Consider the following 27,104-nt stretch of genomic DNA (forward strand, 5'->3'; position numbering starts at 1 on the left):
TTGGTGAACACGTTCGCGAAAAGGTTCGCTAACGAAAATTATTCTTGTACAACAAAACGGAAAACACGTGTGGAAGTACGTAGTAGGTACGGGGTAGTGGAGAGAGGCGTGGGACCGGCCGACCGGGCCGCAGTAGGTCGCGTACAACAATCAATCACAAGCTCCTCCGCAACCGTGATTACCATAAACTTCCCGTTTTAGCAGGACCCAGCGCGCTTCTTCTAAGCTTTATCGATTCGTCCGCGGCCATTTTTGCGCCTCCTATATATCAGGCGGTCGGTGCGACCGTCCTTTTTCATTGAAACTTGCAATTGGCAAGTTGTGGGCCCAAGATTTGGATGGATTTTGTCTAGTCCTTTTCTAACTTTTTTATTCAGAATGAATGTAATGATTGAAGTATAAAAAGGACTTCGTTTGAATGCCGAAACTTGAATATAGGGTACCGGATTGATATTTCGAAATGAACATTTTCACTTTTTGTCTTTTGTGTAGTAAGTAGAAAAGATTGAATTTTATTCTTTACTTGCGTATCTATTGTCTGCGGTTTTTCTTTGATAAGATTTAGATTGTTTGCATTCAAAGAATAACTTTAGAATTATTATTATTCTTGGCAACTTGGCCTTTAGAAGAACTTCTTTGACTAGAGAGATTGATTGGGAGAATTTTTATCTTTTATGTTTTTGAATGTGTGGCTTTCATTACTTATAAAGAAATAAAAGAACTTTCATTTCAAATGGCTTTACTAGTCTTTGTGAGTTATTCTTATGTCTACTATCAAACGTACAAAAACCTGATTCTGAGCAAACACCTGTAGTCCGTCCAACATGAGTCCATTTATTTCTCGCGTTGCGTGCTCTAATCAATCATTTCGCTAAGCAGCTTATATATTATGTTTTTTACTTCGGATTAACAGCTAAATAGGATGATAATATTAAAATTAATAATGTTTACAAATGTAAGCTGCTATTGAGTGTAACTACGGGCAAAGAGTCTGCATCACATGTCATCCTGCCATTAATAAAAGGGGCGATACTCCCACGTACTAGATGCACTGTTGGTAACGACATTCTGTATCCAACGTTTCCTACTCCTGAATTAATTTAACTTTGTTCGAATAAGGTGTTTCGGGAAGCCACCGTTATAAACTATACTACCAGCGGCAGCGGTGTAATCGTTTTATTGTAAAAGCAAAGTTTTGATTGTGTGACGATATGAAACTTTCTCATATCTGTTAGATACATAGATATAACTTGTAGGAAAGTGCTGTGAACATACTCGCTATATAACTATAGTTGTTATAGTTATTCGTCAAGCACTTAATATAAGAATGTATTAACGTAAATAATTTCGATCCCACACGGATAACAGATTAATTTTACATTAATAACACTAGTAAAATAAAAAGTAAAAAGCTTAATATTTTCTAAGGCAAAATTTACAAGTTGCGATCGTAATCTGACGGCAATCACTATTTGAACAACTACCTAATTTCCTATATACGTATATAAATTTAATGGTTATAAGGCACACAGCACGCAATTCTCAAATGACGCAACTAGGTAGAGTCGAACGAAAAGACGTAAATTACCGCTCAACAGGCCTTTCCGGCCGTTAACGATTTCTACTCGAACTTAAATTCGAAGCGTGAAAGAAATTTAATTAATCACACGTGGTACGGCTAACGATCGACAGAATTTGTGTTCGAGTCGTGTACACACGCCTCTACCGAGCCGCAACACCCCCCCCCCCCCTCCCTCAGCCCCCACCCGCGGCAAGCACTCGCTCCCTACACACCAATAATCTCGGCAATCACGTTATAATTACTAATATAACCAAAACATTCCAATATCAGAATATCTCCGAATACAAATTTCGATTGGATTAATCGATAAACATAAAACAACCGACTAGTGACTCGCGTAGAATTCTAATGAAAATTTTCAAACTTACAACGTTAATTTTTCACCTAATTTATCAAAGATGATGTGACAAAATTAATACATTAATCATTCATATTCAATATCAACCAGTTCGTAATCCATCTTATTCCTTGATTAATTACCCATTCACTAGACCTCTTTGGATAGTAATTAAAGCTAACAAAGGGACTCGAGAGAGCCTAGGATTTCATCGGGGCATGTGTTCAAACGATCCGACCGCCGCCGCGAGCCGCCGTAAAGTATCGTAAGAAGCGTCGCGTAATTGAAACTATGCCTGCGTAGGGTGACAATAAAGTAGTAACAATGTTGAGGGTGCGGGTGTCATCAATAAAGGCCATACGTTAAGGCAGGCCGGTTCATTACTGCGCTCGGCGCGTCGTCTCCACATTCCCATTACGGCGGAGTTAGGAGACGCGAGCGGCGATAAATAGCGGCCAAGAAGCCCTGCTTTATTTCTTGCACACAATTTCATTTACATTAGAGGTGCTGAACTAAGTCTCCTCCTGAGAGTCATATGAAAGTCGCGTACAGATTCATGCAAAACAAGTTACGAGCGGCGGGACCGCGTGCCGGAGACCTTAATCTAGTCGGTAGTGTGACAAGGCAAGCGGCGCCCGACCTCCAACCTACTTAATTACAACTAATTGCTACAGCTTATACATGTACGTGCGTCATAAACTTTCTCGCGGGCTGTTATTAATTCTGAATATCACCTGAATTTGTCTTCTAAGTTGAGCTTTGTCTTTCCATTCTTTGATGAACAAGTTTTTGATTTATGTTAATTTTTAATATTATAATCCACTTTATAGCGAAACCAATACGATTTGATTGAATTTAAAGAGCTAAAAGCTCAAACGCGATTCAAAATGGAAATAAAATGAGATAAAATCGCATCCATATTCATTATCCATTCAAAAGTCATGTAGATTTTTTAATTAAGAAAGCAATGTTGTTTGATGAATAAAAATAGCCACTTCGCCGTGTATAACAGCATCTAATTTCGCAAATTGAACCACAAACGGACGACACTCAACAATTACTTTAATGCAAACTGCACTCATACGCCACTAACGTGGCTCTCGCCCAGCCAATACATCGTTTGCAATTTTATTTGAATTTCGTGAAAGAATTTCTGGAGCCTTTCAATTCGTACATGGAAACACTTTTACTAGCTTTTCATTTCTGAGCTAATATACAAATTTCTTTATTCGTTTCAATTGGGCAAACTACGGTCGGTGGACGTTCACAATCGTAATATTCTTTTCCCTTATGTTCGAGTTGGCCCTTAAGCGTGATACGAATTAGTTAAGCAGCGAGTGCTCGGTAATCGTGTGTTTGCTTACAATTGCAAACGCCTCTAATACCGCTGAGTATCTGCCAATATACACTTTGCTCGTTTTGCTTTCAATTTAATTGGTATTTTGTTTGTTCAACTATTAAATTGGATTATGTTAGAAGTTATCCAAGTTGTTTGTCCTTTTTCGCTGCAACAGCTAACAGAACTGTTAAAAACCTTGCTCAGTTTACTTTTTAATTTTGCATCGCATGTTTAAAAATCGACTAGTTAGTTACGTGAAAGGCTGATAAGGAAATAGTAGGAATAAGACGTTATCGATAGGTGTGTTCGATATCGATATCGGTGGCAATAAGGCGCCCGTAGTAAACGTCTTGGTGGTTTCGCGTAACAAACTCGTCGGTGCCATCGACTGCAATCGATTTCCCAGAAATAGCCGTGGGCGTTTGACAGGCTTCCGCCGCGCAATGAATGTTGCACGCCGCGCCACCCGTGTATGCCACCCCTTAATATTTAATGTCTAACTAACATTTCTATGACGGTGAATGTGCGGTACTCATTTAAAATTCATCGTGAATGTGACACTGAGTATTATTTCCTGTGTATGGGCTGTATGCACTCGATATTTGTGCAAGTAAATTTCATTTGCTTCGCTACATGACTACATGTCTTTGCAGTTGACTTGTTAAAGTGAATATCTTAGTAGGTCTTTAGAAGTAAAACATGTTGTAGGCGTCAGTAAATTATTGTTTCAGGGCACAGGAGACAGGGTTGTGTCGTAAACATTGATAAACAGAAATATAATTTATGTTTCGTAGCGTGCACCTTCGAATATTTTAAAGGGCATCGTGTGGAAAATTTGTGTTACATTTGAGAATATCGTATCGTCGTTATAAACGTGTGCAACGCGGTGGGCTCGGAGCGCTGCAGGTAACGCTGCCGCTTATCGACGCGACGCGCCGCGACAACTCGATCGCTTATATCTGATTTGAATTTCGCGCATTACGGCCCATCAAGACGCGTCCCTCCTCTTCACCCCCACAGTAAACACTCCAACACTTTAAGTAACCGTGCCGAAATTCAACGGAAAACGTCGACTCGCGCTTATCTTATTTCTTCGAACAACAGTTACGTAAATATGGAAAGAGCTCCCGGGGTGCGGCAGAGTATTTCATTATCCGTGACCTGTTGAGCGCAAGATTTGTGACTCATCTCCTTTACGTAATGTCTTACATTCGCCGTAGGACTTTCCTGAGAGCTATCTAGTTATCTTAGTATTTGCAAGCGACTAGATAAAGTCGGCTTCTTGAAATGCCGACGCACTAATATTCAAACCGACTTAACGTTGCAGAATTTTTAAATCTCAGCACAAAGGTTTTATTCTTTAGTGAATTTTATTTTTGATTGAGTTAGATCCACGTGAACTTACTCTTACAGTTTTATCTCAGTAAATATGTAATTCTGGAACTGTTACCTTGCCTCCGGTTCCCACGCCCCGGCTTCCGCTTAGCGGCAATCAGGGCCAGGCTTGCGACGCTCTGTCAATACGAAGGCGAGAGGTTTCCCTGATAAACTTATCTTCCGAGCACCGCCCCCCCCCTCCTCCTATCTCCCCCTCCCGGCCGACTCCCCTGTCGTCTCCGTTTATCTCTCACGTATGTTCGTACGCTACGCCCGCACCGCATTACTCTCCAGCAAAGTTGCTTGCTTAGTACTTTCTTGACTTTTTATATCTACTGCGTTAGGCCGCTAATATGAAAATCGTCTCACATTTTTAGAAGAAAGTCTCTGGACTCGTTTTATCGCGCCCGTTTCCGAATTCAAATCAAAATGCCACTCGTTCATAGCGCCAATTTATATTCGTTTAGGAAGAGCGGAGATATTTTATCCTTTTATAAAGTTGTCTATTTGGCCGGCTGCCCATAGTCCTCCACAAGTATTTCAAGTAAAATGGATAAACATGCAAAGAAACAAACGCAAAATCTTACAAAATGCATTTAACGTCGGCACACACGCGAGTCGGTCAGAAAGCGTGTAGTTTAGGACTGTCTTTATTCTGTAGTTTGTTGAGATAGGAAGGAAGCGAGTGGAATCTGGAATAATGTCGGCTGATGTTTAGAGTGCGGCGCCGGTCAGCGTACGCGTACAGCCGCACGCTGCCCGCACCGCGCCCACTAACATCTCGTATTCCGTATCATTTTACAACACCGTCGCTTAATGCAAGCGTCTTTGTTCCACGGGTCGCGGCTGGCCCCGGACAGTAATAACTCATCGCTACACACAATATTGTACGCCACAGTACCTTTATACAAATGGATAAAATGGTAATTCCGCCTTTTAACTGTATAAGTAAATGTATTACCCACGGAATTCTATTATTTATCTTTTATTAAATCTTCTTCTTAAAGTTCAAAGTTCACGGAAAGAGGATTTTTAGTTATGTTATTAATTTTCATAAATGTATCACAACAAAGATTATTTATTGATTGCAAGAAACTTAATAATTTATTATAAACAAACACTTAATAATTTATGTATAAACAAATACTCGGTACCGTCTATTGGAATACAAAATCAATGTTCTTAAAAGGTAGGCACGATTCTTCTTCGTCGAATTTATTGACATTACTGTTTTACCTTAAAAGGTTTTCACTCAAAATCAATCGAGCGAAAATTTAATGACTGCTTTCAGATTCGTATTAATTCACGTTTACGTGCGAATGTTCAGCCGAGGTGGTGGAGCATAAAACGCTGTGTTTTCTCGCGAAACAATTAAATTTCTCATACATCGATGGGATTAGGAGCAGGTTTCCGCGAGGTGGTTCGGCTCGAGCGGCATTAAGCCACGCCGCACTGGAGCACATCTTAAGTCCGCTCGGTTAAACCGAGATCTTCGCGTCGGTGTCGAACACTCGATCCGACTGCGATCGATATATCGACGGGAGGGCGCGCCTACCTAGCGGGGGCTAAATACAATTTACCTTTGTTATTTTTCGTGTCATTAAACTGCGTCGCGATCTCGAACGCTTGATCGGGATTGCGAACTCCGATGCGAATTGTTTGTGAGCTTTTGTTTCCCACTCCGCTCGCCAGCGACGCGACATCAATTAACGTCGGATCCCCTCGCTGAATTTTCTTCGTGGCTGTTCGTATTATTGTAGGTAGATTTAAAACGGAATCATTTTCCGCTGCTGATTACACAGAACAGATTGTGTTTTCGTGTTTCGTCTCGACTTCTCCATTCAATTAGATAGACCGTGTTACACGGAGGTGCATGTGACAGAATAACAAACGATGTTTCCTATCTGAGTTTTAAGTTAGGCTGGCATTTATCTGGCATGTCCCCTTGGTTGCGTGTTGCCGAACAAATGGGGGGTGGCCACGGCGCTGGCGGCCGCTGCTGGCGTAGGCGCCTGTTCATTTGTAAAGCTTTATCGCTCCTGACAAATGGCGACACTCACTATTTTTATGTCGCAGACGATCGAGGAATACTGTTCATGCTACAACACGATTTAGCACCAATATTCCTAACACAATTCCATTGTTTTTGGCTCAACAAGAACACTTCTCTACACCGCAGTTGTGTTTAATTCTGTTTTATATCTAAACTTTTTTTACATACACAACGTAGATGAAAACGTGCTTTATTACATGCCGCCGTAATCTCAGTCCCCAACTTTAATATTACGTGTTGATTATTCAGCCTTATCTAGGCATAAAACTTGGTGGAAAGACACTCAGCGCAGTAAAGCCTCGCTCACTTACTTCCCCACGTTAATGCAAAGGCACGTAGTTCCATGTCGACGCAGAAAGTTGTGCAAAGTGCACAAAGTGCGCGAACGGCGTGGCAAAGCCTTCATTTGTCGGCTTGTGACGGCCGCGTGACAAATGTGGACGCGAGTTTATGTTCCCTCCCCGCGCCGAACGAGGACACGTCGCGATTATGCACCACTATGAAAAATGTAACTGGGAGCTTTGGTGGAACTTTAAACGTTGCGATCTGTTTTAACTCACACTCTTTTTAATTATATCAAAAGGAGTTTCTCTTTCGGTTTCTACCAATTTAAACCTACATATTTTTGCTTGTGATGTAGTCGCACTGTAGCGAAAATTCTAATGCTAGAGGTTTAGGTTAACGTAGATTGGGTAATTTATACTTGCCTCCAACCCTCCCCTGCGGAACGGGGGAAGAAAATACAAGCACTGAAGAGAGCCATACTGTTCGTTAAAATTACTTAATGGATCGATTAAACGTAGGGTTTAATTATGAGGTACATTAATTTACTTTGGTTTTCGTAGTCCGTGGTTCAGCGTCGGGATTACGCTGATGCTTTATTTATTTATAGCCCCGCTTAAACTTGCCGATATTTTTCATCGGCTTTATCCACTTTTCGCTGAAAAATGTGTTTATTTTTCAAATTCGACATCAACAGGTTCGGTCTCAGGTTCCGTAACGAAACAAGATGTAAGATTCTACATAATGATAGGGAATAATTACATCGAAGCTCGTAAAATTTGTCGTGCTGTATAATAAGTATTCAATGATAAGCTTCTTGACTTGGTGAAGCAAATTAAAATTCAATTTGTTACTCGAACCGTGAAGCATAACGGATTGTCGACCGATTTCGTCGCCCCTTTTCTCTCATAATTTTGCGAGTCGCTCGGTCTTGAAGAAGATATTTGCGTTATTCTGCTGATTTCTATTATAGCTACGACTACAAACAATGAATTAATATAACAAAACCGGCAGCCCATAATGATTCATCAAATGAACAAAGTTTCAATTTATTTTTGGTCTTAATTTTACTGCGGGCGTTTCAATTGTATTTGATCAGTACACAGCATATTTGTAAAAGATATATTTTTTTATTTCCTTGGTATGATTTAAGGTTAACAACGTGTACTTTTGTTACAGGTGGAATGCAAAAAAGCACAACCGAAAGAAGTAATGCTCCCAGCAAACTTGGCGAAGACGAGAGCCGCCGGTCGCGGCGCGTACGGTGAGTTGCTAGGTAGCGGCGTGTCCGGCGCGGGCGGCGTGCGGTACGCGCCGTACCCGGTGCACGCGCCCGCGCAGCTGCTGGTCGGCGCGAGCGCAGGCGCGGGCGCCGGGGCCGCCGCGGCCGCCTACCGCCGCGCGCTAGCCGCGCTCCGCCCCTCCCCGCGCCCTCCGCGCCCTGCGCTCGCGCCCCTTGCGCTCCCCCCGCTCACGTACTCCGTGTCCGAGCTCCTTAACGCCCACGCCCTGGACATCCCGACCCTGTACTCCCCCCTCACCCACACCACGATCCCGACTCCTCTGCCCCTCTGATCCGCGATCCTCTTTCAGCAGCACCCGCATCATCCCTTCTAACGGTTTCTCCCCTCTAGGGCTTCTCTGAACAGAACCTTCCGATAATTTCTATTGCATTCCTCAACGCTGAGCCAGCTCTCCTGTCCATTCCTAGCTCTTTCTTACATTCCTGTTCTCTTTTTCCTACCAAGCCAAAGTGACAACTTTAATGTACTTTAAGGAAACTGATAATATCCAAAGTGTCTTATTTTTAGTAATTGCCATTAGAGAATCAGTTAGTTAGCAGATTTTCGAAATGTGTACCAAAATAATTTAGAAGAGCTATAGAATCAGTTCTTATACAATACTTTATATAAATATTCATACATTTTGAGGAAAAGTAGAAAGAAAAACTGGAACAATTTTACGTAGGGTTGATAGAGAGCAATATTTTTCTACCGGGTAGTAGGTGCTTAATTGAATTTGATTTTCAATACATACATACTTACATAGCTAGAAGATATAGTCTTAAGCCTGGTATTTTTCTGGTTTCTGAGTAGCTTTTTAATATGAGATATTTAATGAGACCTTAAGGTGTCGATGATTCTTGCCAGTTTTGCTACACATCCATCCATGAAGTAACTAACTTTAGCAGCAGAGCCTAGTGACGTCACGATTTGCGGGCGAGTGACAATGTTTGACAATATTTTCATAAATGATATATTCAATTCTTTAGCTCTACCTGACTAGCTTTACAGCTTGATGTCGGCTTTTCAAAAATGTTGTCAGTGGAAGGAAAGAGGTACCTATTGTCTGTGGATGTTACTTATCAGTTTTATGGAGATCATTAGATTATATTTGTTTTATTTTTGTTGATTTATTTACATTACTATTGTTTTGTAAAGAAATTTAAAATTAGGTAAATTTAAATTTCCCTAAATTAATTGTGTGTCTCTAGTACTTAATAAATTAGGTAATCTATTTAATTTGAATCCTTACTCTTTACATATTTATTTATATTATTGTGCAATGCAATTACGACTTAACCTGTGTTCACTATAGTTTATATTTTAGTTGTATACCTTCCGATTCATCTATTATGCTGTTACTGGTCTAACAGTAAGATCTTGATACTCCCAATATTTGTATTATGATACATAGCTCTCGTAAACTAATAGTATTAATTGTACTTATTAACTTATTAAGTAGGTAATTTTCGTAGAATTTAGTATTAATAAATTCATTTCTAAAATATTTAAAAATGTCTGTTTGTTTAACATGTTTAGTTCTAGACTAACAATGTGTAGAATAGATTAACATTGTCAAGTGAAGGTACGTCATCGATATGGTGATCGAGATTACTAACATACCCCATACTTGGAGCCACTTTAGAAAATGTTTGAAAGTAGTACGCCATCTAGACATATTGAATGCTCTTTATATAAATATTACTTAGATATAGACATTATATTTCACCATATTTACTCAATAATTGTAAGCTCAAAATTCTTCGCCAAGCAAAATAGTGTCTCAAGGCACAATGGTCAATGTAATATCAATGTTAAATTGTTATGACACACAAGCATATGTAAATGTAAGGTGTAAGGATCGATCGATTTATGTAAATGTTTTTACATTTCTAGATTTCATGTGGTCATTGGGTGCTCTTCCTGACGGTAAGTTGATTCTCATTATATTTTCAACAGTCACTTCATATGCTATTCCCTGCATCTCTCAGACCATTCCTCACTCTGTGGAGCGTAATAAGCTAGAACAACATTCGTAAACGGTCTATTGAAGTGCTAATCGGGGGTACATGCCAGAACGGATGATGGCAGTAATTAATTAACTGAGTAATTCACTTAAAGTGTTGGTTGGCGGTGTAGATTCAATCAATGGTAGCCGCGCGGCCGCCCACTTTCCGCGCGACCGTCTGCCGCGTGATGGATCGCGGCGCCTGACAGATACACTATTTTGATTGGCAATAATATGATAAACGATCCGATATAGTAATCATATCAGCCGTGGACCGTCCGGCCATCATTCATTTTACATTTTATAACGGACTTTATTTTGTTAACGAAGCTCATAGTACACGTCACGCCGATTCGTTCGCTGTACTATTAGTTTCATACTAGTGTTAATTGTATTTATTTCTATAGTTAGTAGATTTTATTTGCTGATAATACCTACCCTAAGTTTGTAAATGAAAGACTCTAGGTATCTGTTACGTTAGTATGAAGCCGTCGTTAGACTCTGTATACTGCGCTACATTAAACGATGTTTACAAAATATCATCCGCTGGACAATGTCCAAAGCAATGTCGTACCGAGCTGTGCGATATACTTGCCTACCTTTTATGTGACGGCTCTATTTTAGAATTGGGCCACCGGGACACGTGTTACATACCGAATGTTTATATCGCTCAATGAATCACTATCGGCGAAGCAGTATTTAAAAAGCAACGTTTGAAACAACATAATGCCGAATGAAAGCATGCGATTCCACGATTAACCTCCGCTTCTCACCTGAACATGAGTGTGGTATTGTGACAACGTAATAACTTGTGATTGTTTGTTGTGCAGGTTTCCCCGCAGCGTACGCCGCCTACGCGGCAGGACGTAGCTATTCGGGCTATCCTAGCTTCGGGCTGCCATACCCTGCAGGTAATCCCCTGGCGAGCTTGCACCACCAACTGTCCGGCAATCATTACCACCACCTGGCGACTCTCCTGCCTTACCACCCGCTCGAGCTCAGCGGGGTTTACAATGTACACGCCATGCATCTGTGAACTCGCGCCACGACAATGCATTCCACTAACCGCTAACGTCTGTCTCGCAGTCGGCACCGACCCGCTTACTACTGACATGCTCATTTACAAACTTAACTACGCATACGCTAATTTTCGTAATCTGCTGTGGTGACTATGTCCTAACTTCCCATTTCAACTAACTCGTCGAGGCAAAAGTTCGTGTGAACTCTCACTAACAACTTTACTAACAAGTTAACACCCCGAACAATGACTGAACCATCTAGATAAATCTGCCACGCCGTCAATTACAAAACGTCCATGTTTTGAGAACTATTATTTATTGTTTATCTTCAGAATTTTGTCGAGACAATCCGGCCAATTGCGAGCGCGTCGCTCCATGTTTACAGACGATTCGCCCTAACGATTCTCAAATGCTACGCGTCGGGCAAACAAACACTAGCGCAAATACCAGGTCGCCTTCGCTCCAGCCGGCTCGGAGCGGGCCCCCGCCCGTCGCGCCCCGCACACCGCACGCCGCACGCCCGCTACTAGTATCGCATCATCGCCCGCTCCTCATTAACAGCGAAAGCTTTTAAAAGAGATTTAAACAGATTCAAACAAAAGTACTGAAAAAGTGACGTCCTTTTTGTGGTGACTTCTATGTAAATCTCGGGACGGACGAAAAAGAATTCCCACTAATTAAAAGTAGTCCACGGGCTTCCAGTCGATCCTACCGAATGAGACCAGAATGTTAATTTTTATGCGGTTCTTATTGTTCTTTCGGGATTAGTTGGCCGCGTAGTCGGGGAGGAATAACACTAGTGAGGGAATAGGCCGTGCGCGGGGCGCGGCTGAGGGCGCGGGCGCGGGCGCGGCGTGTGGAGCGCAGCTGCACAAACACTCTTCTCGTTATTTGTCCACACTCCGTGTTTGAGCTGCCTCCGCTCCGCCATAATTACGCCACTAAGCTTTGGCTTTCCGCTTTTTTCTCGGCCGGTATGCCGCAAGAATTTTTCGGTCGGACGCTGCCAGAATGTAGAAACGCGAGCACTATTCGAAATTCTAATTGAGTGTTGGTTGTGACTGAAGTCAGACCCGCGTTTCGTTCGTGAAAGTTCGTTTCTATCACAGTAATTGTCGTCGGCTAGTGACTGGTCAAGATTCTTAAACATTTCGTTAGCTAGACAGCAAAAGCGTTTCGTCTTCTAAGTAGTTACCCTTAAAATCTTATCATGGATGATTATTGAATTTTTATAAATCTAAAACTTTTCTAATTCATTACAATTTCTCGACGTAATTACTTAGGAAATATTGCGCCCAAAATCTTTAATCTTACCCATTGATGCACATAAAAATCTATCATTTAAAAACTATTGACATTCTTTCTCAAACTTATTCACAAATAGGGTTATACAAAATCTGTAGTGAGTAGCAACGTCGTGCATGCGTATGGTGTGCGCAAACACGGCGGCACAATTAATGTGCGCCCATTTCGCCCATTAGCATTCCTCGGGCGACGCTGCCACCGGCTTATTGGTAATGTCATCTACATCGCCAATATTTAGTAGACCATAAATTATCAAACCGTAGATATCCGGTCAGGAGTCGGTTAATTAAATTTTACGATTTGAATGTTAATATCTCAGTGCAGGGATCGTGTCGCCCTTAGCATAATTTCATAACGAAGTAAAGCGCGGTTACATCCTTTGACGCAGCAGATGCGATGACAAAGTGCCGCGCCGCTGCGATCCCCAACTTCAGCGCGCCTTTAATATGAACTAGTCGTTTCCTCCAACTTGGGAAACGACTGCACGTACGGCTCCGACGAAGACAGTTTTCGAACATATAAACAAGTTTGTTAGTCTCTAATGGGACGGAATTAATGTCAAATAATTTGTAGCGCTACCGTTGCCGAGTAAGAAAACACTTTTAGACATACGAAAATTTCAGACGTGCTCGTTTTACATATTGTATGAAAAACTCGAAGCTGCTGGGGCATAGTTTGCGTAGTTGAAAATGCGGTCGAATAACAACCAATGACACTTGAAAACCATTACACTATAAACCATCGAGAAAAAGGTGTAAATCTTCATCTACTCAAACTCAATTACAAGTGCCGCGATGGCCGAGATAATCAAAGCACTTAAGCTTCACAAGATGAAACAACTAAGATCATAATCTAATTTGCATATTTATTGAAAATCGTAGTCCGGACTAAATTATAGTAATCTTGTCGATAGACGTGTAATATTAGACTCGTAGGTGTTTTATCTTCTTCCTCTCTATTGAATTAGGTGTAAACGATAGCGGCAAATAGCTGTAGGACTTTTTAGAATCAGTAATCATTATATCGATATCCTCTATTTAGCATGTTGTAGCGTCTAGTGTTTGGATTTCTATAGGCATAGGTCAACTGGACACAACGTTTATCGTCCACAAAACAAAATTATATTACTTTCGGCCAAAAATGAATTCAGAATTGTTTGCTAGCAACAGTTGTAAACAAAAGTAAAACTCGTATAAGGGAGGGCCGTATCCCTATGCATGCATACAAAATGAACCGAAACTCGTCGTACGCGGCAATAAAATTAATAACAATATATTCTTGTCTTTCAACTACCAAACTGAGGGAAAGTTCGTAATAACACGTTTTCTTAATAAAACCTTAAACATTGGATGACGCACTCAAAGTCATGAATAATTCGTCGTCATTTTTTTTAAACCATGAATGTTTGAAATAGTTATCGAGACTAAAACGTTGTGTTCAGGCGTACATTTAGTATCTTCATTATATCTAAGAGTATAATAAATAAATATTAGACAGATAAGAAATGTAGAGAAATTAATTTCAAAAATTACTAAGTTTAGAGGATGAATACTAACTGACATTTAGATTTTTATTTGCATAGATCTTCACAAAGTTTAGCTTAGTTTAGATTCGTAATTTAATTTACTCATTATAATAATAAAATAAACAATACATCGAGCTTGAAAAGTGTTATTTTAATAGTTTATTGAATATTCGCTATAATTATATTGTAATATATGTATGTATTTAACTTTTAATTTGAAAGTTATTTCTCTATTATATTTTAAATATTTACACACGCTTAAATGATAATGTTATTGATACTAATATTTATTGTTGTTATTGTATAATATTTTTGGATGCATCTACTTTACGCTACCTTCTTCGCGTTATTGTTATTGTAAAGTGGTTCCGTGTATTCGAATAAAGGTGCAGCCATACGAGACTCGTCTCCAAACGGTCGGTCTAAGTAATCGTCAAAATTAATAGCAATAAACCATTGCTTTATCACCACACCTCGCAAATTATTTGTCAAAATTAAGGTATTTTAATCGAAATTATTACGTAACTATAAGTTAACATTTGATCATTATATCGCTACGTTTGCGACCGTCCTTATCGCCATCCTCTAAACTAGTCATACATAAAGTAAGCTTGAAGTAATATATCGCGTCGTGTAAGAGTACCTTAACGTGTGACCGCCACTGTAGTTTCCATTCTGTTTTCGAAATCACCACCGAGTCAATCACAGTACATTGTAACAGAATGTAATCGTGATTAGTGTTCGGGCATCAAAATTGACTTTTACCCTTTTCGTGATCCATTGCGTGTTTAAATATACTAATACAGAATATATTATTCAGTGAATAACACCATGTTCTTGATTCATTTTGATGATAGATTCAGTGAGTAGGTACGCCACGTAATGACCGCGCGCTGCACCGCCCGCGCGCCCTGCCTCGTGCGTGCAGACAGGCCTATAAGAACATTAATAAAGCCGGTCCATCATTTCGTGCGTGCAAACAATTTTAAATAGCCCGAAAACAGTAAACAGGAAACTATCAATTCCAAGTTTCCCCATAAAGATTCGATGAGTGGAGCTCAGGGCGATGTTCTTCCTCTTTTACTCCTCGCTATAATGATATTTTTTATATCTTTTGTTTTCCCCCTTCATGTTAATTTTTGAATTAGACTATGAGTTTTTATCAGGGTTCCGCGTAACGTTTTTCCTTTCATGTGGAGTGTTTGTTTATTTAAGCGCGGTTCTGTTGGCGGAACCCTCGTAGCTCCGTAGCCGGCTTTGTAGCTTTTTTTATTTTGTTGCCGCAGGTGTAGTGGGAGTTATACCACCGGAAAGTCGTCTGTTGGTCGGTGCGGAGTACGTAAACGCGGGCGTGCTCGGGCAGAGCTCGTAGGCGCGCGCGCCGCCGCCGCCGGCCGAGCCGCGAGCCCGCGCCGCCTTTACTCTTCTCTAACCCGGAACACCCGCTAAACGGCTCCCGGAAATTCTTACGAACATAAATAAATCTTTTCTCAAGCGAATAGCTCTTTGGTATTAACGCCCCACGATCCCCTCTCGAATCAAGGAATGCAATGTCGCAAAAACAAATATGTTTTTGGTAAACAAGGCCCGATTTCGCAGATGCGTGTCGCAATCGCCCGACTAGGTTCGCCCATATAGCACGATGCAATAAACTCAGATGTAAAGTTTTAATAATGAAACTATTAATTAACTGAGTTGCGGTATCCCTCAGGAAGTAATTCCAATAATTATCTTAATATAAATACGTAAATATTAATTAGTTAGGTGTCGTTCATAATGCACAAATCTCTTCATGATTGTATTACTTATTGTAACCCATGTGTCAAATTCTTTATAATAATTAAGTCTATTTTATAATCATAAGTTTAGTATTGTTCTTATCGCTGTTCTGACATATCGTCTTATATCATTACTCGTAAGTTTATAATATTGTGAAGCCGCTATATTTTAAAATAAAGGAAATTGCCGTTGTATAAGCAAAACGTTTTATCGTTTATTGTCCAATTTATCGTTTTATAAATCGAGGTCGATCAGTACCTCAGTTACCATTCGTTCGCATATCGATTGCGACTAAAATAAACTGGAAGAGATAGTGTGTAACCGTGGAGTTGGCTAGCGTGCGATGAACTTACAAAATATATGAAGTAGGTAGGCATCTCAGACGGGTATCATACGTATTCTAACGTTCGTGTTTCGTTTTTCTGACTCATCCAACGCGGTCCACGCAGCGTGGTGCCCGCGCCGCGGCCCTGTCCAGCAAGCCGGTAAGCGAGCCCGAGCGGCGCAGCACACCGGCGACCGCGCCCGCTCGCCGCATCGCCCGCATTCCCCACATTCAACACGCTCGCCCTCAGAATGCAACCCGCGAACCGACACACCCACACAACTATTTTGCATAGTTCGATAGACACTTCCACACTTAACCGTAAACATTTCAAACGTTACCGAAACGCGCAGTATCATTACGATTTACAGTTAGTATCCTTTCGAGATAAATTAGCAGCTCGTTCAACACAAAGTCCAAAACAAAAATAAGGAAACGTTACGACAAATTAGCGCCTTGAAACGAAATTCCTTGAAGGGTCACACGGCCGTCGGTTCGAATCCAAATAATTAGCTGGCGAGGCGGCGAGTGGCCGCGCGTCGCGAACTGTGCCAACTCCATTTGTAATTTAAGATATTTGACCGTTAATTGTGTTAGTAACTGTTACGTTTAGTGCTTGTTGCTTAGGTCGGAGTTGAGTGCGACCTCGTTCCGTACTAACCTTACAGCACTTGTTTAGATACTCATGTAAATACCTAGTTGATAGTGTACCTCCATAGCGCTCAGCGGTACCACGCTGACTTAGCATTACGAGTGCTGTGTTTGGATGGGTCAGAAATTTTATTTCTTTATTTTATTTTACTTTAGATAGATTTTATTTTATGGATGCCCATAGATTTTGACTATAAATGCGCTAGTCTAGCGAGCTCCATCGTCCATAAATTTTTATTGTAGAATTCCACTGAATTGGAGTGTGTCCGTGAGTCCATAATGGGCACTATTAGCATACTAATCTCTTCTAGTTAGTGTCGTATTGAGCGCACAAATCCTGCGCAATGTGTCCGGTGTACGCACAGTAAGTCCCTCCTCCCTGCACGGCGGCGGCCGGCTGCTCTAATAGCCCATAGTCCGTGTCCGCATCCACCAACGAGCCGATACACTCTCTAAACTGCTCCGAACGGGGATAAGGGATTTACATACACACAAATTGTGTAAATACCTACCTACCTAGTACCTACAACCCACGCACTTGGTGCGCCGACATGCAAACTTGTGTTTACCTCGAGAACAGCAGTTGAACCAAAGGAGTGTGACGTCCTCTACATCTCTAGGGCGAGTAATTTTGATTTTGAACATTACAGTTTTGTCACTATTTTTGGACATTAGAATAGTGTACGTAATCATGTGTGTAACATTTGGAAGATTTGAACAGTAAAGACTGGAGTGTGGTAGACATTTCATAGTGTTTTCGGAGTTAAGAAGTAAATTAGAACATCAGTAGACCAAATGTTAAATAGACTCTAGATTAGACATAAGAACTAGAACGAACAGATGCCAAACCGCGTAGGCTGTCTTCGTAGAAATTTCTGGCCGTCTAACATAATTATAACTAGATAAATTCTTGATACCTAGTCTAGACTAGTTACTTGAGATTATTCGGGCGATTTTTGTTACTTATTGTATAACTAGACGAGCTTCAAATTAGTGTCGACTTACGAAGTTTTTTTGTGAAAAGAATAACATAAATTAAAGCTGAAAAATAAAATTTGCTTTTACTTTGTACAAAAGATACTCGTAGTTATGAAAGCGACTAGAATAGTAATTGGTGGTTTATAATAATATTGTGATTGGTGGTGCAAACTTCCCATAGATGTATTTATTGTTGTTTAGTTTTAAGACTTTATATCTAGAATAGTATTATTGTAATTTTGTCATTTTTTGCCTTAGGCAGTGAGTATGTACGTCATAGTTAAAAAAAAAAGTGTAAAATTCCAGAGATAAAGTGATAGAATAGTCAAGAAAACATTTTTGATCATAGCATAGAAAAACTAAAATTGTAATTATTTAAGCAGTAGTTGGTTTTGTAGATGTAAGCGGAACTAATTCGCAAGTAGGTAAATTATAATTTGACTACATGGGTAGTAACTTTAATTGAAAAGTTTTAGTCACTCGTAGAGAGAGATAATTTGGATTTTTCTTATCATATCTGTGTGTTTTATGAAGATTTCATATTTCTCGAGTTTCTTTTCGCTTTTTTAATATCGCTTTTCGTGTTATATCCGACTAATCCCATTCTATGGCTGAACCACGGAAGCGCGTGTAACGGTTACCGTGATAGAGTAAACACCTTATTGAATGAGGCAGCGAACCGCAATAAAAACTAGATTCGAAGGCTCCTGAGATTTAGAGAAAGGACACGAGACTCCTTCTTTGAATTACAAATGTGAGCGGGCGCGTGCGTGCTGCCCGGCAACAACCAGCATAGAAATACGATTAATTTGCAATTGAGATAAGTCCCAGCTAAACGATCGAAAACCCGCAAAAGCGTATCATCTTCCCGGTGAGTTATTGATGGCACCTATTAAATATACGTTTTGGGCGAGGCGTGTGCGCGAGGATCCAGTAAACGCTCAAATAAAACATTTCAATCGCTCCAAGTGCGAAATGAAGTATCGCGATCTCTTAGCTGAGGGATTCGAGCTTCCCATTCCAAATACACGCAGTATTCTTAACACATTTTACCCTTTCCGACGAACACGAGTTAATATTTAAGTACCATTTATGAGGAACCAGTTTTCGAGTTTCTACACATTTTATTCACATACCCACCATTACACAAACACACATCAAAAGCTAACATCAAACATATTGTTATACTAAATCCGTATACTTTTATACACACTACACGCATACATGACGAAACAAAAATGAAATATGAAAAGCTTTAATATCCACAAAAAAAAAACTTTTCCATTTCTTTGTTATTACTTTCATGAGTAAAGCTAATAAAATACTTACCTACTCGTACCTTAAAATTCGGGCCTGATTTTCGAAGACGGGGACATTGTAACACATAAAAAGTCCCTTGTAATATAGTGGATTCAAGGGCGGGTGTTACGTCGCCAGTACGCTCCGTGAATATTTCGTTCGGCCGTCATCCTACTTCTGAAGAAGAATTATTAAGTTTGCCCGAACTTCGCAATTATGAAAGTTCGAATAGCTCTTGCCAGACGGCCTCTGAATTTATAGATGAATGTGTGCTCCCCCGCGAGCAAGGTGAGACATCTCAACTCCAACTTATTCGCCTACGTTAAATATAATTTATATGGGCCACTCTGCCACAAAGATATTAGTAAGTAGAAGAAATAACTAACAATTAGGTGACCTCGAGCGGGGAGAACGCCAGCGATTCGGAATACCAAGCTTGATAGCCAAAACTTTATTAAGGTAGAAAACTCCGTAATTACACGTGCATCAACTTTTTGAACTTTAAACTTTGTTGTTGGCGTCTTCGTTTCTACCTTCTCGGTTACGTTCAAAGCTTCAAGAAACTTTAACTATTACACGCACAAATTACATAATGAACATGCGTTAACATGGTTGTACAAACTATCTATTAGCTGGGAGCTACGTCCGACACAGATATGACCGCTGTAGATAACTCGGCTCACACCGTTCGCATGTAAACTGAATTGTTTAAGTCGTAAATTATTTGAGGTCAGGAACACGCTTTGCACCCAACTTAGTTGGGCCTGTTTGTGACTTTGTTTGCTGTGAACCGACCCGTGAAGTATGATTGAAACGATAAACACCCTTCTGATACAATGAAATATGTCACTTGCAAGCTATCTAATAAGGTACCGAATACTGACAAATGAGGACTACCATAAAAACAAAGTAGTGTTTTAACTTCTAAATGCAATAGTTCCGCACATTTCAAACTCTTTTAATTAATGAGTATAAGAAGCCGATCGTTGTGCGCCTCGCAGTAATGGGAAAAGAATGAACTAAGACCGATCGACATATTAATGATCCCGAGACGTGTCTGCGCCAACACTCGAATTCTTATTTATTACGCTGGGCCCTCAAATAAATAGCCTCTCACATCGCAAAGTAATGTTATTAAAATGTGTCAGCATTTTAGTGCGGGAGCCCGGTGGCCCGGCAGGCGCGAATGGGCGCACGCGCGGCGTAGCGCGGGAGTGGGCACCCGCGCGCCATCTATCATTCATCCTCCATTACTTATATTGTACTTTTTTCGCAAAGTCACTCGCAGGCCGGTAATCACCTGGTGCGACCGCGGACCTCCATTTTTCACACTAAATCATAACTTGCGCATCTGACAAAAATAAAATTTGTCGTACAAGCCAATAGGGGTAAATGGTGACACTATGAGCAAGCAAAAATATGGAACGAATATTAATCTAGTTATTGTTGAGTTATCGGGTTACGTTTTGAATAAAATGTACTTTAAATTTATACGGGTTAGTGGGGCTTTGAGAACATCTCTAAAAATGTTTTTAGCTTCTTTCACATTTGAAGGTGAATTCTCCATAACCTGGTTATGGTTGTCATCGTTATTTATTCTAAGGTAGTGTTGGCTTAACATGCGCGTGAAGGCTGCGTGTGGCAAGCATTTCGCAACGGGCAAGCGTCGGCGGCCGAGCGTCGCGCGTCGCAAGTCGCAAGACGGCGCGACGTGCGCCGTATGCTAATGCCCTTCCCTATTCAATAAGCAGACCGCCGCGTGCCACCGAGAACTCACGTCGGATAATTTACTGGATATTTTGTAAAAGTTTTTTCGCCCTCTGTGATTTATGCCCGCGAAACTTCGAGCTCTCTTTTTCATTTGAATGCACGTGACATACGTGATATTTTTTTGTTCCGACATAATCTGAGCCCAGGGAGTCTCTCCTCATTCGTCAGTTCCGCATCTGTCTCCATCGGTTAAATTATTCATGCATTTACGCGCTTCAACTTTATCCACGCTAGAAAACTTTAATATTGAGTTAGGATTACATCGATAGTCACTTTACCGTTCAATATGCTAAATTGAGGAAAGATGAGGTGAAGAAGTACGGAGGTCGGAGAGACTGCTAGATTTTCAAAAATTTCGATGGTTCAGTCATGAATGTGTGTGTGTTACACTAACGAGTGTGTGCGTCACTCGTGTATGTGGAGCGAATGCGAACCGTGTGTATGTTTGCAGTTGACCTGACCAACGGCCAACTGACACCGAACAACAACACACCGCTGCTCGCGCAGGCGCTCTCAGGTGAGGACGCCGACACGACATTCATGTGCAAACGATGCCCAACACCAGGATTAGTCCTGTACCTCGAGTGCAGCTACAATTCAATTCACATGCACAAACATTTTGAACACATACCTGGAATAGAATTTGAGATTTATGTGTACGCAAACTGCCCTGCGCTTAATCACCGCGCTATTCAGAAAAACATTCACCAACAAGCTAACATCACCCTCACTTATCAACATCATTCCCTAACAGGCACACTTTTACTCTTCCACAGATCTACAACATCGGGTAGAAACTGGATATTTTGAGACCACATATATTTCACACTAACTGTGCACTCATTTCACAACATCATCCATCATTCATTCCGGTGACAAGTCATCATAACATGTTTTACGAAAATAAGCGCTTGCTGTACTGCTTTATGTGTTCCTTGTGCCCTGTCCTGCCGTCTGGTATAGAGTCGGTGCTGTCTTTAATTCTAAAGATATATAAACGATCGTATCATAAGTCTTCTAAAAACCATCAAGTATATTCGTCTCTACATATGTATAAAAATACAACCCGCTAGTATAACAGAGTTAAAATTACACCTTGGAATTGGAAAAGCGTCGCACTGTGATACGAAAAAAGCCAGTACGAATGGCACAATGTTTCGCATTTTTACTGGCTGAATAAACACGTGGCTCACTGTCTATCTCGCTTCCGTCACTGCAAAGCGAGCCACTCAGCTTTGGCCGGCGAATGGCAAGCTTGACTTAAACGATTTTTAGTCTTAAAATCGCATATACAGTGTAGTTTCAGATGAAATTTTGTTCTGAATGAAACAAAGCTATACGAAATAATAGAATTGAAATGAACAAGTATTGCTTTTTGCTTTACATAAAATGGCTAAGCCAAATTGAAATCATAACTAAGGTAAAATTCAAAATTCAAGAAAAGGAAAATCTTGGGTTGTTTCTCATAATCTAATTAGGAGAAGTTGAAAGAGGTTTATTTCTTAAAGTTGACGTTTATAAGCTTAAAATCCGAGCTTCCATTTCGTTCAGTTCTATGTTAAAAATTGAAAAAACGAACTAGTGATGATGATGAGAGGGTGTAACTTTAAGGTGTTTCCTATTCCCAGTGATGAACAATTACCAAGCCGCTGCAGCTGGGTTTGGCCCGCCGGCCTCGCCGCATGCTGCCGGGGGCCGCGCCGGCTTCCCGGCCGCCAGCTCGCCGGGCCCGGCGCTGGACGTGTACGGCTCCGCCGCTGATAGCGTTGGCTATGTGCAAGCCGCTAGCCCGCAACCCTCTGGATTCCCGGCTATCGCCGTAAGCCGTGCTCCTCTCAATTACACCCCAGTAAGTCGTACAAGAATTTGTTTCTTAAATTTCAGCTGATGTTCTGTTTCTCTAGCTTCGTGCACAATTTTAAGCAGTCGTCAGTTTCAGCTGAGATCTAGATTTTCGAGTACGGTACTAGTGAATGCTCTTACTCTTAGTATATCCCAAACTCACCTGTTGCTAGAATAACAGCAAGCAACGAGTTACTTCAAAGCCAATACCACACGCCGAAAATTTCGCGTGAGTGCCATTTGCGAAATTTAAATGTAGCACGAAAATTTCAAATGTAATTATTTTCAATGTTAGATATAATAAGTATTTTATGGAAAGAATATAAGAAAAGTTCTCGTACTTATTTTATTTCGTGATGAATGGGATAAAGTTAATAACTTTTGATTCTAACTTTTTTCATTTATTACGTCATGTTCAAAATGCCTTCAGTAACGCCCAAATGAAGGCAATTCCCAAAATTGTCCTTGTTCGAGAACTTTCAACTGTCACAGCATTCAAATTAATGTTTGTTCTGTTTTGTTTTTCTCCAGGACGTTTGATTCGCATTCTGTGATGTTAAAATTCATTTTTGCATTATTCATGATAACAGGAAAGAAAAATAGCTGTGTGTTCACACGATCTTATTTCTCGGGAGCTGCAGTAAATTTGGGGTGTCTAGCCGGTGTAAGAATTTCATTAGCAGTTAGTCATCGTGGGATAAGGCACTAAGTGCGCGGCGCGGCGGTGTCGCGTCGCGACGGCCGCGCCAAGCGCACCGAGCCTCCAGACTCAGACGCAATTAGCAGCCGACGACACTCTAAAATTTTAGCGAGACGGTCCAATCTCATTATGGAACCGATCTTCCTTGTCGCTCTTAAAGCGTAATCACCATAAGTTAGCAAGGGAGTGAAGCGTGAGAGATGCGATTATAAAGTGTTCCGAAATATGAGCGCGGGCGGAGGGCGGGGGCGGCGCAATCTACGCGGTGCACTGCCGCGGGTAATGGCTTTTTAAAACTGCGACCGCGCTCCATAACTGCTTCCCTGAGACGCCATCAGTCTTCATTGCTTGTCGACGCCCGCCAGGCACCGTGCAGCCACCGCCACCGAGATCTTAACTCCTCACGTCGTGCTATCTCGACACATTTTTCAAACTGAACTCGAAAGTTGCTTTAATTTTACACCATCACAACGCTGGCTACTGCCAACTTATTATACGGCCATATGAACATTTAAACAAGAATGTGAAACGGTTTGTTGTAATTGGAACGGGGACAAATTTGGAGAGTCTACCGTACCTTGATCGAACAATCGAGATACAGTCAATCAACCAGAGCCGTATTGCAATTAAATGTAGAACAGGTATTGGACACGATCGGGCTAACTGATTGTTACCCGAGGTTTAATTTGAGCCATTCGCTATCGCCACGTTGAGCTACCCTTCCGTTTCAGGCGCGTCATATATCAAACGGGATATTAACTCAATCGTCCGTAATAGCCGGGGCAAAACAAATACGTCGCTAATGAGAGAATGAACGGTCCAACCGTCGGCCGGGCCGGACCGGCGGCGCATGTGGTTCCCGGGTGTAAAACGGTCTTATTAGGTAACGGGAATGCCCCCACGGGCAATAACCGTAAATCAAGGAGAACAAGCGGTGTAATTACCGTTGCCGAGCGGTCGCGCGCGTTGCTCTAACTCATCCACTCACTGTTTTTATTTTGTTGGCCACCGAGCCGGCTACCACTCTATCGACTGCAAACACCAAACTTACTGCCTTTAAATCTGCCCCCGGAGAGGTTAATGTTCGCCTGAACGGTTTATACTTCTATTCAATTATAACCTCGACTGCATGCCAATAATTTTAGGCTGAACACTTCTGCTATCTAAAATTGACTTTTATTTATTTTTCCTATTTCAGGGACCCCTGATTCCTGCGGCTTTTACCAACGGATATCATTGAAAGTGTTATAGCACAAAAATTTTACGTGAGTATTACCAGTATTTTTAATGTGCTTTTGCGTTCCACTCTATTAAAATGTCGTTATGCTGAATAAAAACTTCAGCGTGTATTCATAGCGCCGCGAAAATGAACACTTGTATGGCAATTATACAAAACGTTTTTTAAATAGTCTCGCAAGGCTTATTGTTAAATAGCTACAACATTACTTTTCTTATGTCAGTAGAATTCATTTTAGTGTTTACTTGCTATCACCTATTAATTCAAATCTAAAAATGTTTGTATTATGTACAAGAAATTACAATTTACATAATTGTATACTCACATCGACCACAGTAAGTTTTAGGGGTCAGTGAGAGTAAGGTGTGTGTTGTCGCAGGTGGCGAGCGGAGTGGCGGCGCCTAGCGTCCTCCGAGCGCTCGCTGTTGGCCGCCGCCGCGCTGCGCCCGCGCACCTCCCGCCCCGCGCCGCGACGGAGCCTGGCCGCACACCGGGCCTCCCCACAACACCACTCCGTCAACCAAGGCGTCTCATCACACCACCCCCTCCCAACAATCCCAACATCCCCTCGTCCCCGTCATCCTGCCCCCCTCCCCCCCACACACACACTCCCCCCCACCGACTCGGTCTCAGGACCTCGTCTATTGTAAATAACGATAATCTACTTTTTGTCGTGTGAACGAGAGATAGTCTATCGATTGAACAGGTATTTTTTCAAATTTTTCTCGCTTTCGACTGTACCGTAGATGTGTTGTCAGAGTAAACGATTTAAACTACAAAAAAAAATACATTTCATAATTATATAAAGTGCATCTAGACGATTTTATTGCAGGGAGGTATATCTTAAATATTTTATTATTCATAGTTGAATTACAGCGTAAGGTGTAAATGGTCCTCGACGCGCGGGACTCGTAGTGGAAGGTGTTATTTCTTTGTGCATTGTATTCGTACGTTGGGTGGGTGGGCGCGTGTGCGCTGCGCCGGCGCAGGCGGGGCCCCGCGCATGCGCGCACGATGCCGGTGACAATAACGCGACCGCCGCGCGCCTCCCCGCTCGTCCACCTACACATATTTTATTCTATCTATTTTTAATATTAATGTCAAATATTAACATAATTATTATACTACTATAATTATATTACGCATATTTTACCTATGAATGTAATTATTTTCGCCTAATTCGAATTGTATAAAATCACCTCTTTGAACGGCTGTTCTGTTTCAGTAGCGATCAAGTTTCTCGATTACTTCCGTATAAGACTACGTTAGTTACGCGTATACATACTTTCTAATATTATGTACTATGGTATAAAATTTTATCCTAAGGATAATATGATCATATTTACGATTCATAAGGACGTTTGGAAAGCTAAGTCGGAACATTTCAGAATATCTCTCATCGCGTTAAGATAATTCGTTTCTATCTTGTACCTTTGAAAGTAGGTATTGTAATTATAATAAATAACAATTTTGTGCATTACGTAATAAATATTTCATTGTTTCTTACATTGTATTTACCGTATTATAAGACCACTGTTGAGAAAATAACAACGGCTCCACATTAATAAGGAGTCACACCGTACTTAGTTGTATTTAAAATTTTAATCAACATAATAATAACCAGTAATATTTCGTACAGACAACAATATAGTAACACGACACAATCATTTCAATAAAAATAAAGACAGGGATAATAAAAAATTACAGCCAAAGGCGCAGGTTTGAGGTAATAGATTAAATATGAAGTCAATTCATTAATCATATTCGTTAGGTACTGGACATTATATCGACCACTTCGTCTAGGTTGCAGCAGTTAGGGAGCCACGCGGGCTGCGCGCGTAGCAGTTGCTCCGGTGCACCGCTACGACGTAGCACCTCGCTACGACCGGCTGCTAGACGCCCAAACCGTGCATGCGTTCGTCGCTCGCTATATAATACATGCACTCAGTTGCATCCATTCGTTATTTACTATTATTATTACTCATTACCTACATCAATTAAACATTAATATTATAAATCTAGGTATTAAATTTTAGGTAATAATAATAAACAATCTTTTAAAGCTATTATTATATAAATACGTTATAAATATAAATGTTTCCTGTTACAAAAAAAAAATATTGAAAATGATACGAAATAAATCAATATTCTTTTTAAAGGTAATTTATTACTTATGAGTATGTAGTTAATTGAATAATGGAGTGTTAGATGGAGTGCGTTCGTCGCCGAGCGGCGCGCTCGCTTCGCGTTTTTAGTTTGTTTGTGCCGAATTGGTTCGCTGAGATGACGTCACGTGTGAGTCCGCGCCACGCCGCACACACCGCAGGAGACGCGACCGCGTTTCACTTGTTAAAACCTTAGCTAGGAAATTGATAATGAAATCGAAAGGTGTGAGTCAATAGGACGGTCGGAA

General features: G+C 41.0%; 1 protein-coding gene across 4 annotated transcripts in view; it reads left to right on the forward strand.

The window, feature by feature from the left end:
• Nucleotides 1-26,359, forward strand: part of LOC113504618 (RNA-binding protein Musashi homolog Rbp6) — a 453,082-nt gene extending 426,723 nt beyond the window's left edge. The window contains exons 9-15 of one of the 4 annotated variants that reach the window (XM_026887011.1): nt 8,150-8,234; nt 10,150-10,182; nt 11,092-11,172; nt 21,364-21,429; nt 22,541-22,761; nt 24,653-24,719; nt 25,071-26,359. In XM_026887011.1, the coding sequence (XP_026742812.1) occupies nt 8,150-8,234; nt 10,150-10,182; nt 11,092-11,172; nt 21,364-21,429; nt 22,541-22,761; nt 24,653-24,694 (528 nt within the window). In that variant the 3' untranslated portion in view covers nt 24,695-24,719; nt 25,071-26,359. Of the gene's footprint in view, nt 1-8,149; nt 8,235-10,149; nt 10,183-11,091; nt 11,173-15,396; nt 15,610-21,363; nt 21,430-22,540; nt 22,762-24,652; nt 24,720-25,070 lie in introns of those variants that run through there. The other 3 variants (XM_026887012.1, XM_026887013.1, XM_026887014.1) reach the window with 3 other exon arrangements.
• The last annotated feature ends 745 nt before the right edge of the window (nt 26,360-27,104 follow it).

This window comes from Trichoplusia ni, chromosome 22, assembly GCF_003590095.1.
Source record: "Trichoplusia ni isolate ovarian cell line Hi5 chromosome 22, tn1, whole genome shotgun sequence".
NCBI classification, from domain to species: domain Eukaryota; kingdom Metazoa; phylum Arthropoda; class Insecta; order Lepidoptera; family Noctuidae; genus Trichoplusia; species Trichoplusia ni.